Genomic DNA, 16,639 nt, shown 5'->3' on the forward strand with positions numbered 1-16,639 from the left:
CTCTCTCTCTCTCTCTCTCTCTCTCTCTCTCTCTCTCTCTCTCTGCTGGTTTCTCTGTCTCCCTCCTCATCTTCAAGTAAAATCCAATCCCAAAAAACAGCAACTTGGACATCAGTTTCGTCCAGGTCCATTTTTTGTTTGATGGATGACAAGTATGATTGTGTTTTTATTCTTGGTGATTTTAACATTCAAGCCTGTTGCCCAGAAGAGCCAGTCGCCAAGAGCTTTTTAAATGTTATTGACTCTTAACGTTCTGCAGTTTGTGTCTTGTCCCATAAGAACTTGGGCACACACTCAACTTGGTCCTGTCGCACGGTCTGGACATCTCCAGTTTGGACATAAGTGATGCTGTTTTCTCAGATCATTATGCTGATCCTGTTTATTTCCACACATTGTTTGGTTAAACTGTGTGCGCTTCCTCAGCGCTGTCGCATGTTTAACTCCTCCTCTCCAGTCCCATATCCAGTCTCCTCTACTTTTCTTGGTCTCTGTAAGGACAACTCTAAAGACGCTCTTTGTTTGAATACTGACAAACTGGTTTCTGGCTTCCACGCTTTTTGTTTACAAACACTGAACGTTGTCGCTCCTTTGAAGAGCCGGCACACTAAACCTACAGCCCTGGCTGAATGATGTGCTGCCAGGCGTGAGTGCAGGTGAGTGGAGCGCAGGTGGGAAAAGGACAGGCTGCATGTTTCTTTTGGTATTCTCAAAAAGAGCCCGTTGTGCTATTCGAGGAATGAAAAAGCTGAGAAGAACAAATATCTCTCCGACATAATTGTTTTTAATTGGAACAACCTCAGTGTTTTATTCAAAACCACAGATACTGTTCTCAATGCTCCCAAGCTTGTTAGTTTTGACGCCTCCACTGACAACTGTTAAAGTTTTCTTCATTTCTCCACTGATAAAAGAGTGTCAACTAGAGCTTGTCTTTCTCAGCCTTCCAATGATCCTTCTATTCCTTCGTACAACTCATCTGTTTTTGATCAGTTTTAGCCAACATCATCTTGTTTTAGGGTTAGACACAGTTGGTCAGGCCTTCTGGTTCCCCTGCAGATTCTATCCCACCTCACTTGTTTAAGGTGGTACTTCATACTATTGGATCAAGTGTACTTCAGAATACCAATAGTAGTCCTTTTTCTGGTACAGTACTGGAGTTTTTTAAGCATGCATTTGTGCGTCCTTTTCTTAAAAAACAGGTTTCAATCCATCTCTCTGCTCCAATTTTAGTCCTAATCTTCCATGTACTTCTAAAATATTAGAGAAGGTTGTTTACAGCCACTTGTTCCCATTTTTAAAGGACAATAATATCAGTGAGTTGTTTCAGTCTGGATTTAAAGCCCTCCACAGTACAGAGAGTGCACTTTTGAGGGTTTCAAATAATACATTTTTGTCAACAGACTCTGGAAAGTTTGTTGTTTTAGTGCTAACACTGCTGATCACAGCATTTTAATCTTTCGTCTTGAGCACTGTGTTGGCATTAGGAGTGTCACCCTCCATTGGTTTCAGTCCTACCTAACAGAAGTTTATGTGTAAAAAAATAACAATTTGTGTCTTCCACAGCTCCACTTCCAGATGGAGTACCCCAGGGGTCAACCCTTGGCCCTCTTTTATTTGCTCCTTACCTACTCTCCCTCGGCTCTGTTTTTAGGAAACATGGTGTTTAATTTCACTGTTATGCTGATGATTGCCAGATCTATTTACCCTTGGCATAAAACAATGATTTTAAGTTTGAGAAACAGATCAGCAGAGTTGTTGAGAAAAAAGTTTATTTTTTTATCAACTTTGCCAAATAGCAAAGGTGAAACCAATTTTTTACAAGATCTGACTTGGAGAAATTAAACCACACTTTTATCATAGTTCATCTTGACTACTGTAATTCACTGTGTGCAGGCATTAGCCAGACCTTTCTTGCCCATCTGCAGCATGTGCAGAACTCTGCTGCTCGCCTGTTAAATCAGACCAGTGGGTGTGAGCATATCACTCCCATCTAGCATTCCTTCACTGGCTCCCTGTGCTCTAGAGAATTACTTTTAAGATTTTGTTTTTAAAGGTTTGAATAACCTTGCTCCACCATATTTATATGAGTTGCTTCAGCCTTACTGCCCACCCTGATCCCTAAGATCAGCTGATCATCTGCAGATGACCATCACTAAAACTAGGCTGAAACTCAGAGGCGACACAGCATTTGCTGTTGTCACTCCCAAGTTACCTCAGCGTCAGACAGGCCTCCTCTCTTCCTGGTTTTAAATCTTTTTTAAAAACACACTTTTGTTATTTGGCTTTTAACACACTGTGATCTTGTCTTGTATGGCAACTTAAAACACACCTGATGTGAACCTGGTATACAGTGGTTTGCAAAAGTATTCATACCCCTTGAACTTTTCCATATTTTGTCACATTACAACCACAAACATAAATATATTTCACTGGAATTTAATGTGAAAGACCAACACAAAGTGGTATACAATTGAGAGGTGGAAGCAAAATTTTACATGAATCAAAACATTTTTTACAAATAAAAACCTGAAAAGTGCGATGTGCAAAATTATTCAGCCCCCCTGAGTCAATACTTTGTGGAGCCACCTTTTGCTGCAATTACAGCTGCAAGTCTTTTAGGGTATGTCTCCACCAGCTTTGCACATCTAGTGACTGCAATTCTTGCCCATTCCTCCTTGCAAAACAGCTCAAGCTCAGTCAGATTGGATGGAGAGCGTTTGTGAACAGCAGTTTTGAGATCTTGCCACAAATTCTCAATTGGGTTTAGGTCTGGACTTTGACTGGGCCATTCTAACACATGAATATTCTTTTTTTTAAACCACTCCATTGTAGCTTTGGCTTTATGTTTAGGGTCGTTGTCCTGCTGGAAGGTGAACCTCCGCCCCAGTCTCAAATCTTTTGCTGACTCCAACAGGTTTTCTTCCAAGATTGCCCTGTATTTGGCTCCATCCATCTTCCCATCAACTTTGACCAACTTCCCGGTCCCTGCTGAAGAGAAGCACCCCCAGAGCATGATGCTGCCACCACCATATTTGACAGTGGGGATGGTGTTTTCAGAGTGATGTGCAGTGTTCTTTCTCCGCCACACATAGCGTTTTGCATTGTGGCCAAAAAGTTCAATTTTGGTCTCGTCTGACCAAAGCACCTTCTTCCACATGTTTGCTGTGTCCTCAACATGGCTTCTGGCAAACTGCAAACGGGACTTCTTATGGTTTTCTTTTAACAATGGCTTTCTCCTTGCCACACTTCCATAAAGACCACATTTGTGTAGTGCACAACTAATTGTTGTCCTGTGGACAGTTTCCCCCACCTGAGCTGTGGCTCTCTGCATTTCATCCAGAGTCACCATGGGCCTCTTGGCTGCCTCTCTGATCAGTGATCTCCTTGTTCGGCCTGTAAGTTTAGGTGGACGGCCTTGTCTTGGCAGGTTTACTGTGGTGCCATACTCTTTCCATTTCCGGATGATGGATTGAACAGTGCTCCGTGAGATGTTCAAAGCTTGGGAAATCTTTTTATAACCTAAGCCTGCTTTAAACTTCTCCAAAACCATATTCCTAACCTGTCTGGTGTGTTCTTTGGACTTCATGATGCTGTTTGCTCCCCAATATTCTCTTAACCAACATCTGAGGCCGTCACGGAGCAGCTGTATTTGTACTGAGATTAGATTACACACAGGTGGACCCTTTTGAGTCATTAGCAGTCATCAGGCAACTTCTGAATGCAACTGGTTGCACTCAGGGAAAAGGGGGCTGAATACTTTTGCACGTCGCACTTTTCAGTTTTTTATTTGTAAAAAATGTTTTGATTCATGTAAAATTTTGCTTCCACTTCACAATTGTATACCACTTTGTGTTGGTCTTTCACATTAAATTCCAGTGAAATATATTTATGTTTGTGGTTGTAATGTGACAAAATATGGAAAAGTTCAAGGGGTATGAATACTTTTGCAAACCACTGTATGTTGTATGTTTCTTTTATTGTCTTAACCTTTCTTTGTCATATTGTACAGCACTTTGTTTACCCCTGTTTTTATGTGCTATAGAAATGAAGATTGATTGATTGATTGATTGATTGATTGATTGATTGATTGATTGATTGCAGTAGAGTGTATTATTCTTGTATGGTATACATCATGTGGCAACGGTAACATCTGTTGTTGAAAATGCCTCAATTAATTGTGTGTTCCTTAAAGATTTGGGTAATGTTAGTGCTGATGCTGGGCATGAGTTCATGAAAAGTATGTAAGTTCTTTTAGCACCTGTGGTAAAGAGTTAGTTTAATGAGTTTGTATTTCCTTTGGTCATAAATGAGAATAAAATTTTGAATTCTGTTAATACTGCTAAGTCATGAGTAAAGCACCCAGTATGTACCATTTGAACTGACGGAACTGTCTCATTGTCACAGTTGCATGACAAAAAAAATTGTCATTTTGCTTGCCTCTTGTCACATGATTTGCACTGAATTTTTCACAACTGTCTGCATAAGAATATTTTTTTCCTTTTTATTTAACCTTTATTTATCTAGGTAAACTGTTTGAGAACCCCGTCTCATTTACAAACATCACCTGGCCAAGAGGCTGCATGAATAAATAAAAAACATACAATGCATACACATTGAGCATACAACAAACAAACATTTACATTAAAATACATAAATGTAGAAAGAAGAAAAAGAAAAGGTGCCTAAATGTGTGTTCAAAATTGTCAACAAGAACAGACATCAGTGATAGTGTTCTGCTGCGACTGCGCTTGAGACAGTATTCTATGTGATTGGTCAGAAGTTTCAGGTGTGTTTGTTTATGCTGAAAATGCTCAGACTACTCACTTCCAGAATCCAAGCATTGTATCAGGGAGCAAACAATTATTAAGATTCTCAAATGACCAAAAACTTACAAATCGAGATAAAACAGATATGCACGGAGGAATCTGTCTGACAAAAACTGTGGCGATTTAACCAGGAAAGATTTGTTGAAAAAATAATGGCGGATAAGAGTTTTTGTTCCCCTTGGCAGTGTATACTCCAGCTAGAAGAAACTCTGTGCAGTGGTGTATCCTGCAGTGGGAGGGGTTTCTTGGAGTGGTGTTTGTCAAGGACTAAGGTGTGTACGAAAACAAACATAAACAACCACGTGACAACTCGTCGTCCGCTCGACTGTCGATCGGCCATAATGGACGCGTAACTGATGGTCATTGATTGCACCTTAAGTGGCCTCATGAAACATATTTTTTGGATGAGTGTTGTATATAAATTACAGCAAACACTTTAAAAAATCCCACTCATTATGTGTAATAAAACAGTACTCTGTAATACCATGTTTTTTTTCTTTTATTGTTGGGGCACAGCAACATCCCTTCTTACTATGACAAATAGTTGAGGTATATGAGTCATTTCAAAGTTGCTTTATTCATGCAACAAATTTTGTTTGACATGACAAAAACATCTGGGACTTCCTGGCACTGGTGGAGTGCTACAGCCTGCTGCATATGCTGAAGTATCAGATGTTGTAATGTGATTTCCTTGCAGCAATTTATCTTAATATGCCACAAAATGTTTTTTTTTTCTTGTGCTGGTACTTTAAAAGAATCCTTTCAAGATAGGATCATCATTTTTGGTAAATGTGTTTCTTATCATGATTCTGCTCACGGTTAAATTTCTCGTTCATCTGTCATTCACTGTCATGATGTGATCCTTCAGGACAGGGTGGTTAAAGCTCATCCCTGCTGAGAGTCAGTACACTGTAAACTGACTATCAGTCAAATACTGACACCTAAAAACAGACAGCCACTCTCATTCCTTTTCACAACAGTTACCATAAACCGGTATGTCTTTGCAGACAAACCCTAACCTTGCTAATACTGAAGTGACAGCATTGTCTCACCATGTTCTCCCTTATGACAAACACTCATAACTTGAGACTAACGGTTTCCTTTGGAAAACAGTGTGCTTTTTTAAAAAAAGGAAATACCAAATACCTTTATTCCTTTGAAATGTAATACTTGCAAATTGCTCCAAACAGTTGCAATGAGATTTCAGAATGAAGAACAATAATTGCTTTTTTTTTATAACAACCTAATTCAAATGCGGCAACATGAATGGAAAATTGCAGAACACAGCCATTATAAGAGAAAGGTGGAAATACAGAATATTTCTTTTCACATCCTATTGACAATGTGTCAAATCTAAGGCCCGCGGGCCAACTGCAACCCGCAGTTGACTTCCATCTAAGCCTGCCAACTGCGCCCATCCCCCTAGAAAAAAAAATATAATATATATATAATTTTTATTTTTAGCTACTTAATTTAATATGAAAATAGGTTTAAAATCAATGGCAAACTTTTTTATGCTTTTTGCAACAAAATAAACACATTTAAAATGTGAAAAATAATAACACTTGCCTCTAAGTTGGCTTTAAGTAACTATGACACCTTGAGCAATTTAATTGAATAATCCTGTAATAATGTCTCAAAATAATTTGCTTTGAAGCATTGCATTGACCATAAACTAAATTGCCCCTAACGTATGTCAATTATGCATGGGGATTTCCTGATGGGAAGTTTCACATTTAGTCAGTTGTACACGTAGTACTTTTCAGTGTTTATGAGGACATGTTCAAACACAGTTTCTAAGCCAGAAATATTATGTAGAGCTCAGTTATTGTTTGTTAGCGGTGCTCAGTAATGAAATGAGGAATGTGACATTTCATGTTTTTAGTTAAAGTTAAACACAAAATGTTGAAGTTAGTTACAACTGGCTTTGGGGGCCACCATAACACTCATGTGACCCTTGTAATAAGCAAATTGTCACCATCCCAAAATAATCATCTGAGGTCATTTCATTCAAGTTTTTTTCAGGAAACACCAAAAGCTTAACCCAAAATGTACCAAATGACCTTTTTGAGATTTTTACAAACTTGGGGGGAAATGATTTGGGTGATTATTTTAAGAAGATGTTGAAATGCAAACTTGACATTATGTTTAAACAACTTAAAGGCCAATAAACAAATGATAAAATAAAATTCTCAGTCAGTTGTTGTATGAATGAATCAGTTGGATCTGTTTTTTTCTTAGTTAAAATACTCTTTAGAAAAGATCTACAGAGCAAAGCAGAGCTCATTTTCAAGGCAGGGTGCTCCAGTTTTCCTGTTCGTTTCCCCTTTTCCACCTTCTACCCCAAACTCTTGTCGCTGAGGAAAAGCCTTCTGCTCCAGCACTGGCTACTGCCCTTGTAGAAAATTAAACTAAAAGTTTCTCTATTTTAAACCTTTTTGCTAAAATTCGCTAACCGAACATGGAGGCAGAAAAGCAGCAATTATTCTACTTTATAGCATATTGACAAAAGCTGCATTTTGGATACAGATACAATACAAAATGCTTGTTCTTTTTATGTCTTATTAACATAGACATAATTCTAAATTGCCATACAGAATCTGAGGTCAATACTAAAATCCATTTATTTAATTATTAAGAGGGTGGTGCTGTAAGCATGTGGGATTTTCTATGACCCTAAACACCGTATGAAGAATATTAACACACCAAATATCTGCAATGAAATGCACAGTGGCAGTGCTTGTTCTCTTATTTGAATACGACTATGAACCTTAAATCATGACCTTGCGTTACTCTGCCCACTTTGTTGTAGATCAGCTGTGAAAATATGCACTGTTATTCTTTCAGCTGCTCCCTTCAGCAGAGGTCACCACATGAAGCAAATTCACAAAATTTGGCAAATGTCTTAAGCTGGATGCTCTTCCTGACTTAACCGAGAATCAAACTTGCAGGTTCATGATGATGAACAACACAGATACGTATATGAATGTTTACATACCAGAGATCCAACACTTAAGACCATATTACTAGAATTTAAACACGTGAAACTCTTAGATTTATCATCAATGTAATTATTTCTTAATGAATGGATTTTGAACAGTGTATATGGACACGCATGTTCTCTGGCATCCTTTAGGGTATGCTGCAGCACCCTCTACATCCTTCCTTCACACAGGTTTGATTGAAGATGTGACAATTTAAAAACATCTTTCTGAAACATGTGACACATGATTTATATTATTAATGTATACAGTACTGCAGCATCAGACAGATATTTTACAAAAATAGTTTTAGTTATTTAAAATAACGTGGATTATGTGGATAACGAGGATGGTTTGCCAAAACTGACTAATAATCATTAACTGATCTTTGTCTTTTTGATGCTCTGAAGTCATGGAGAATATTACAGAATAAAGCAATTTCTGAACTTGAATATATTATTTTTCTTGTTTTCTGATAATTACTATTCTTTGTATCCTCTAGGGTTCAAACATTATTTTCACTTTAGGATTTTCTGGTGGAACTCATCCATAAATTCAAAGTTGGCATTTCTCATTCGACATAAAGTTAATTATGTTTTATCTCATTCTTTGCAGTATGTGTTTAGGACAGTAGTGAATGCATGCCAATGCAATGGAAATATAATTTGTCGACATAAAAACACCCACGAGTGTTGAGTTAATACAAAGAACAGACATGCCACAGTTTGCCACATACAAGCCAGCATCTTTAGTATTTTTCACTGTACACTTTGGTCAATCAGAAAATCTCTTAAAGAAGCTGGAAATATAGGGTCAACTAATAAAACACCTTAAAGTTTTGAGCTTTTTGCAATAAACACAATCAAAAATCAGATTACATCATTTGCATCTCTGGCTTTATTAATTTCAGTGGTTTAGATATGGTATTGTGTCAATAGTGTGTGAAAATGTTTGAGTATTTATAACATCAGTGAGGTTGTCTATCATAATGTAAGAGTTCTGTTCTCTTCATGCCTTTGTGCCTTGGAGTCCTAAATAAATGTGAACAAATATGCAAAACGTAGGAGTTGACTGTGGAGAGATGTGCTGGAGAAGCAATGGGATATAATTCTCATCAAGATTCACCCCCTCTGAGGATTAAATCATTTGTAGTCTGTCAGGTTGCTGTGGGTCTCTGGGATCTTCATTGTTTGCTTGATGTTGTAATTGGTTCAGCCTGAGGCTGTACCAGTAGGGATACACTTTAAATTCTGTCACAACCATTTTGAAGTTGACAACTGCAGTGGTTTTGAGGAACTGTGATCATTTTCTTGAAAGTCAACAGAGAGGGTCATAATGCAGATAGATAAATCTGTTTCTTATCATTAAAGTCTCATTGGAGTATTCTTTCACTGTGAAATATCCCTGATGAAGACCAGGGTTTGGAGTAAAAAAATATGCTTTACATCCTTGGGCTTGTAATTTTTCAGTGTACTGAATTTAGACCACATCTACCTTACTCTGTGTACCTTTCCCTTTATGTATGTAAGTATGTATTATAATTATACATAGGAAAAACAACAACAAAAAACAAACTTTCTTATCTTAACTAAAAACACTCTACCAACAATACACATTTTTAAAAGGTGGTTTTGGTCAAGTTTATTTCATAAATTAAATTGTTCTAAAATTAGTACAATTACTTTGTTTCAACATTTAATGTTTACAGTGTTTCAGGATTGTGAGATTAGCAAATTACGAAGACCAAAAGGAGACATCTGTAATTTTTCACAATAACTGTTTTGAATGAGGCTTTGATTTTTAAATAGTCGGTTACCAAAACAGGATGTGTCACCACACGTTCGGGAAAGTGACACTGATATTGCAGGGTTGCAAAGGGTTGAACATCTATATTAATAACTATAACTCCATGCATGGCTGTGATATGTTTGTGCCAAAGCTGAATTTAAGTAGTAACTCCAGTATAATGGTGCACAACTGTATTTAATAATAAGCCTGCATGCATATTTTTTCTACATTTTACACAACAACAGTTTTGCAATAGGGCTTGTTATAATTCTAGCAGAAGAACCAAATCATGCAAAAGTTAAATAAAAGTCTGATACTTGTAACTTTTTTCTGTATTTATTTGAGATTGATTGCGAAGACAAATTGAGACTGCACTGATCATTTGCTCAGTGTTGTAACACATTTTTAGTGGAATTGATATCATTTCATGACTTAAACTGACTTATATAAAAAGTAATAATAATTGCACAAACTGTACAAACAAGTTCTACAGCACATGTACTTGTTGCTTCCTGTGTTGGTTTAGCAAAAATCAAAACTGTTGACAAAATAGGTTAAAAATAGGAGACAAATATGCTTTGCAACTTTTGTTCTTTTAAAAACATACCTTATTCTCATACTTTAAAGCCTTTTCAAGACATCCCTTTTAAATTCTCATTAGCTCTTATTTTACTAATAACAGTTCTTCTGGGTGGATCATTATAGAGTAGAGTCGGGCCAAATTAAACTGACAAAATACTCCCACCTAAAACAAGATATTTGCTTTACAGCATTTGTACACTAATCAAACCCAATTTTAGTGTAATGCAGCACTAAAATTAAAATGTTCTACTGAACAATGAATGCAGAAGTGGTGTGTGTGTGTGTGTGTGTGTGTGTGTGTCGCAAGTCTAGTCAGAATGAGTTCCTAGAAGCAGCCGTGCAGAAACACTGAGGAGTCAGCTTAATACTCTCATATTCTCTGCTGCTTGTATATGACGTGTTTTTAATATACAGCGCTGATTAAATTGGGTGCACTAGTCTATTTAAGACGCCATCTGCTTGGAACTAAGTGTAGGAGTAATTAAAACAAGCTTGCTGCTTAATAGAATTCAGCAAAATACAAAAACACAATTTGGAAGCCACTTTTCTTTATAGTTTTTATCCCTCAGCCAATTACATTTCATCCTTGGCAGCCCTCAGTAGAAGCGCATGGTGGGGTGAGCCAAACTGGATAATACTTTAATTCGTGTGTACAGAAGTGCAGATGGGGGCAGAGGTGCAAACAAACAAACATCAGGATTTGATAAAAATATGCATGAGTGTTCAAAGAATGTGTTAATGACTGAAACTTGTGAGTGTACAAAATAATCTTCACAGTGAAATCATTCTGAAACGGCAAAAATCATTCATTTTATTTTGTTTCTGCTGGGAAAAAAGCTAATTTAACTGTGGAGAGAGACAAATTGTAAAGCAGAATCCCACAAAAAAAAAGGCATGGCATCACGACGGCTCAGTAGTTAGCACCAACGCCTCACAGCAAGAAGGTCCTGGGTTTGATTCCCGGTTCGGACCTGGGGTCTTTCTGTGCAGTTTGCATGTTCTCCTCGTGCTTACGTGGGTTTTCTCCGGGTACTCCGGTTTCCCCCACAACACTAAAACATGTACAATAGGTTGCCTTCAGGCCCAGGCCTCCCTTGAAAAAGAGATCTGAGATCTCAATGGGATTTGCCTGGTTAAATAATGGTAAAAAAATAATAATTAAATAAGTAAACAAATGAGAGGAGTTTTGTTGTGACTGGGATTCAATGGCCCTACAAATTGAAAACCTCATTCCGCCCCCTACAGTGTAGAAGGGCAAGCCCACTGATAGATTTTGCTCAACCTTCGAAAGCCTGAGCTTGTCACTTGAATTTAACTTTGCCCCGTGGATTTTCCAGATGGCTGCGCCCAATGGGTTCATGACAGCATCCTAGAATCGAGCGACTTACTCAGACACTCGTTGGCGGAGTCCCCCGTGGCCCTGGCCCAGGGTCTGTCCTGGTAAAAGGGGTGACATCTCTGGCAGTCGACTCCCACTGTGTGATGCTGGCAGGCACACACCAGGCCACCCTGTTCCCCATCAACACACTCGCTGGCGTGACCGTTACACTTACATCTGAGGGGAAGCAGATCATTGTTAAGTATTTCCTGCACCTCTTTTTCTCTCCTTACTCACAGTAGAACAGAGTCAAGGGTGTGGGGAAAATGTGAGGGCTTCTTTTCCACAATAAGAACTTGTCATTTCTTATTATCTCTCACAGGCATAAACTTGGTCTGAGGTGAGGTGGGTAATTTTTTTCTCCTCTCCAGCACCTAGCAGTTTGATTGTGTTAATGTGTCACTACTAATATAATATTGCCCAAAAGTTCAAGAAAAATCAACTGGCTTGTTCTCAAGGTATGTGGGCTCTTATTTACTTACATCAGATTGAAAACTGAACCTTCTAAAAATAATTGCCTACATCATTATTTCAGTAAACACAGAAACCTAAGCAAAAATTGAACATATGACTACAGTATAGCATTAGAGCCAAACAAGCCTATATGCCTCATATAGCACAAAGACCTACGTATGTGACCCATCATATCAAAATGAGGATTAAGTCAAATTTGGTCAAAATGACCTAATTACATTTTCAGATTCTTGGCTTTAAAAGCTACATTTTAATACCTGGATCATTCTGATATCATAATTAATTCCATATATATGACTTAATTTGTCTTGTTGGTTACAATAATACATAAATATTTGGTCTGAATCCTAATTTTGTGTCCTTTTAATGAGGATTTTTGAGTCCCAATAAAGAGGAAACCTCAAATTGTATTTGAATATTAAGATTTCCCAGCTAAAAATGAACAAAACTTTGCTAACTCACAGGGAAAATCTCAAAATTTTAAGGTGTTTTTCCTCAAAATCAGTCTTTTTTGTTGCTACTGCTCAAAAAAGTGCTTCAAAATTTTGTTTTATGATTATATTTCAGGCAGTTCAATTAAATGATACATTGATAAGGCTTTTACTCATTATATTTTGACAAAATGCAATTTTTATTAACATTTTTGTCAAAACACTATTTTTGCCTATTTCTCCTCATACAACTTTTGGACTTAATCCTCGTTTCGATGCGTTGTGAGATTTCTAAGACGACTTTGGAGGTGAACATGTTGGATGTGAAGGTCCTGGGTTGCTGTGGTTACACGTGGTCTGTCACTGTGAGGCTGGTTGGATGTACTGACAAATGATCTGAAAACGGCTTATGGTAAAGGAAGGAACATTCAGTTCACAGGCAATGGCTCTGGTCGACATCCCTGCAGTCAGCATGCCAACTGCATGCTAACTCAAAACTTGCGACATCTGTGGCATTGTACTGTGTGTGATAAAACAGCACATTGCAGAGTGGTCTTCCACTGTGACCCACCTAAGGCACACCTGTGCAACAACCATGCTGCTTAATCAGCATCTTGATATGCCACACCTGTGAGGTGGGATGGATTATCTCTGCAAAGAAGACGTACCCCCTAAACACAGATTTACACAAATTTCGGAATGTTAGAAGGAAGAAGGTGTACCTAGAAAAAGTCACCAATCTTTGAGTTCAGCTCATGAAAATTGGGAGCAAAAACAAATTTGTTGCATTTGTATTTTTGATCAATGTATTTATGCATGCGAATGCTGGGATATGTGTCTTGCCCAGAGACACAACAACAGTATGTGCTCAGACAGGGATTTGAACTGGCGACGCACTGGTTGCAGGGTGACCGCCTACCCCCTGCACCCCTGAAACCTATATGGTATCTTTCTAATTACACTGTTTTTACAAGAACTGACAGGCTAGTTAGTTTCTTTATAGTCACCACTTCAAGGACAAAACTTGGAAAAGTATTTTTTAGGACCTAGTATTTAAGTGACTAATTAAGGAGCTCTGAATCTAAGCTTTAGGGGAAGCATTTCACACTGAGCTTTTTTAATTATTTATACTAGTTTGCTGAATTGAAAATTGTATTTGTTGCAATAAACTAGAAACACTTTTGTAGAAAACAATTTATCAAAGTTTATTTGGTAGAAATCCATTATAAGGACAAAGGGGACTAATGAGGACTGATCATCTAAACAAAGACCCACAATAATGCTGAAACATGTTTAATATAGCTTATAGGGTACTTATAAGGAAACACCAGTAGGACAAAAAATCTTCTTCTCCTTGCACCCAGTTTAAAGCTACTTATCATCACCTACTGTACAGGGGTGTAGTGTGTAATTTTACAGTGTGTCTGCCAAACAAAATAGATGCAAACTACACAAACAGAGCCAAAAAAGCAGGGACTAGTAAACGTAGTGGCGTAAAAAGTATGATTTTACTGTGAAGATACTGTATAGTGGAGTAAAAATAAAAATATAAATAAATGCTACTCAAGTACAATTTAAATAATTATCTGACAAGCTTGTTGGGTTTAGTCTTTATATCTGAACCTGCCACTTTAAACCAGGGTTAGTGAAACACTTTGCCACCTTCCAAAAAAAATGCCTAAGGCTACATTCACACTGTTGGCAAGTGCAAATTCAAATCAGTTTTTTTTTTACCCCATGTGACCTTAATCAAAATTTCCCCCTGACAATCTGAACGTGATAAATCAGATGTTTTTCAAAGCCGACCCATGTCTTTTCAGTATGTGGTACTGAATCGGATACATAACCTAATGTTTTTCAAAGCGGCCTCATCTGAAGGCATTTTATCTGACTTTTACATCAGTGAGGTGGGGGTGAGCAAATTGATTCAATAATAATGACACTTAAATCTTGTACCTCCACACGTCTTCAGCTACAGAACAGACGTCTATTTGCTTTGTCTTTTTTCTTTTAATTTTCCATGTCCTGGACCAAAGACACGGACTCCACAGAAATGTATGATAGTAACGTATTGACGCTAAAATTATTTGATCAATACTTTTATTTTAGCAAGTTACTTCAGTACAAAAATACCAGGCTGCACCACAACATACGATCAGATCTTTGTTTCTGTCAGGTAGGGTAAACAGTAAGTGTTGCATCGGAGTTAAAATGTTTTTACACAAAACAGTAAAATAAACTCAAAACCTATATTAAAAACTGGAGTGGTGGTGTAGAGACTAGAGAAGTTGAGCCTCTGATTGGGTGGTTGAAGGATTGAATTCCTAGACCAGTACAACATGTTTAGGAACGATGAAAGGCAGAGAACGAATTAACCTGCTGGGGATTAACGGAGTATAATAGATTTATCTTTTTTTTATTTTGGTGAGATTTACTTTGAATTAAGATTTTTTATGTTTTTTAAAGCCCTGATTTTATGATGACAGTTCTTGGAGAACAAAATAGTGAAAAGATAGTAAAAAAATATCTTTTCTCAGAGTCTGAATCAAAGCCTCTGCAGTCGAGACTTAGAACATCTGCTCAAACCGCTGAGTCATTACTCTGACTTTCTCAGCAGGGATTACTATATCTATTTTTTAGGTTCAAACTCACAAGAGCAAAGAGTCTAAAGCAAAAAGATCAGAGTCAGAGTATTGCCAACTCCATTAGCATTTACTGTATCTTTGATTTATCCCTTTGTGTTGCCATCAAAAAGTGATTTTTATTTATTTTTAATTTTTTTGGGAAAAAAAAGTTGCCCAGGGCGGTTTTACAACAGCCATGTTACATTTGCTATTCCTAAGTTATAGTAAGCTGTAACTTTCCCATCATTCTACCCAATATCTGTGCAATGTAACTGTGCAACTGCATTACAAAACTTAACTTTTTACATGTGCTTTTTTTTTTTTGGATTTGACATACAAGAAAAAAAGTCTAAATACATCTGTGGCATATTGTGGCAGTTTGACAGTAAGCTTCATAAAGTCACTGTTCAATGATTTTATGATGACGGTATGATAGTCAGTGAACCAAAACTTTCAATAGAGAACAGAGATTGTCTATCGTGGATTTACAAGGTGGATCATTAATCTGCTGTAAAGTCATCTTCCTTCACCAGCTGACAGTTGAGGTTTATATACTTGCTGAAGACTTCATGTTTGCCTCAAGAATATGCACTTGCTTAATATTTGCATTAAAATGTAAAACAATTGCCACAGGATGGAACACAAAACCATACCAAAATGTAAAATTATCTTTCAATCTGTTCCATAAATACATTATGCGAATGCATTAACATTCTTGTTTTAGGCATCCATCCATCCATTATAACAGCTTCTTCCTTTCGGGGTCACTGGTGCCCATATCCAGCAGTCACTGTGCGAGGGGCAGGGTACACCCTGGACAGGTCGCAAGTCCATCACAGGGCCACATAGAGACAAACAAAACAGACAACCATTCACTCTCTCACACTTAGGGACAATTTAGTGTTACCAATTAACCATGGTTTTGGTCTGCGGGAGGAAGTTGGAGTGTCCTGATAAAACCCACACATGCAAACTCTACCCAGAAAGGTCCCCAGCTGGGATTTGACCTAGAGACCTTCTTGCTGAGAGGCATCAGCTCTACCAACTGAGCTACCGTGCTGCCCTTATCTATCTATCTATCTATCTATCTATCTATCTATCTATTAGGGTTGGGAAATATTGGCAAAAAATAATCACGATTAATTGTGGTATTTAGCCGATAACGATTAATTTGATGATTAATCCCCCAGAGTCCCTGGACACCCTTATATCCTAGTCACATGACCAATTTATAGGGAGAAAATTGGCTCTTCGTAAAAAATCTGTTCCAAATTGTGTCAAAATTACAGACTTCAGGCTATACATCAAAGTTTAAATTGTGTTGATAGATAAATAAATTACACAATTGTTTTAAATGTTGGTCATATTTGAATCAGAGAGGAACACCAAGCGGTTAGTCTGCCAGGTGGCATTAATCGTATTAATTGTCAACTGCCAAAAATTAATCGATTAATGTTTTTCTGACGATTAATCGCACACGATACGATTATGCCCAGCCCTACTATCTATCTATCTATCTATCTATCTATCTATCTATCTATCTATCTATCTATCTATC

At 37.5% G+C, this 16,639-nt stretch overlaps 1 protein-coding gene across 1 annotated transcript in view; it reads right to left on the reverse strand.

The window, feature by feature from the left end:
* The window catches only part of lamc3 (laminin, gamma 3), a 222,388-nt gene that overhangs the window by 146,628 nt on the left and 59,121 nt on the right, over positions 1-16,639 (reverse strand). Inside the window, exon 4 of the mRNA XM_014006615.1 lies at positions 11,563-11,729. Coding sequence (XP_013862069.1) covers positions 11,563-11,729 — 167 coding nt within the window. The remainder of the gene's footprint in view (positions 1-11,562; positions 11,730-16,639) is intronic.

Source organism: Austrofundulus limnaeus, unplaced genomic scaffold (assembly GCF_001266775.1).
Source record: "Austrofundulus limnaeus strain Quisiro unplaced genomic scaffold, Austrofundulus_limnaeus-1.0 Scaffold36, whole genome shotgun sequence".
Taxonomy (NCBI): Eukaryota; Metazoa; Chordata; class Actinopteri; order Cyprinodontiformes; family Rivulidae; genus Austrofundulus; species Austrofundulus limnaeus.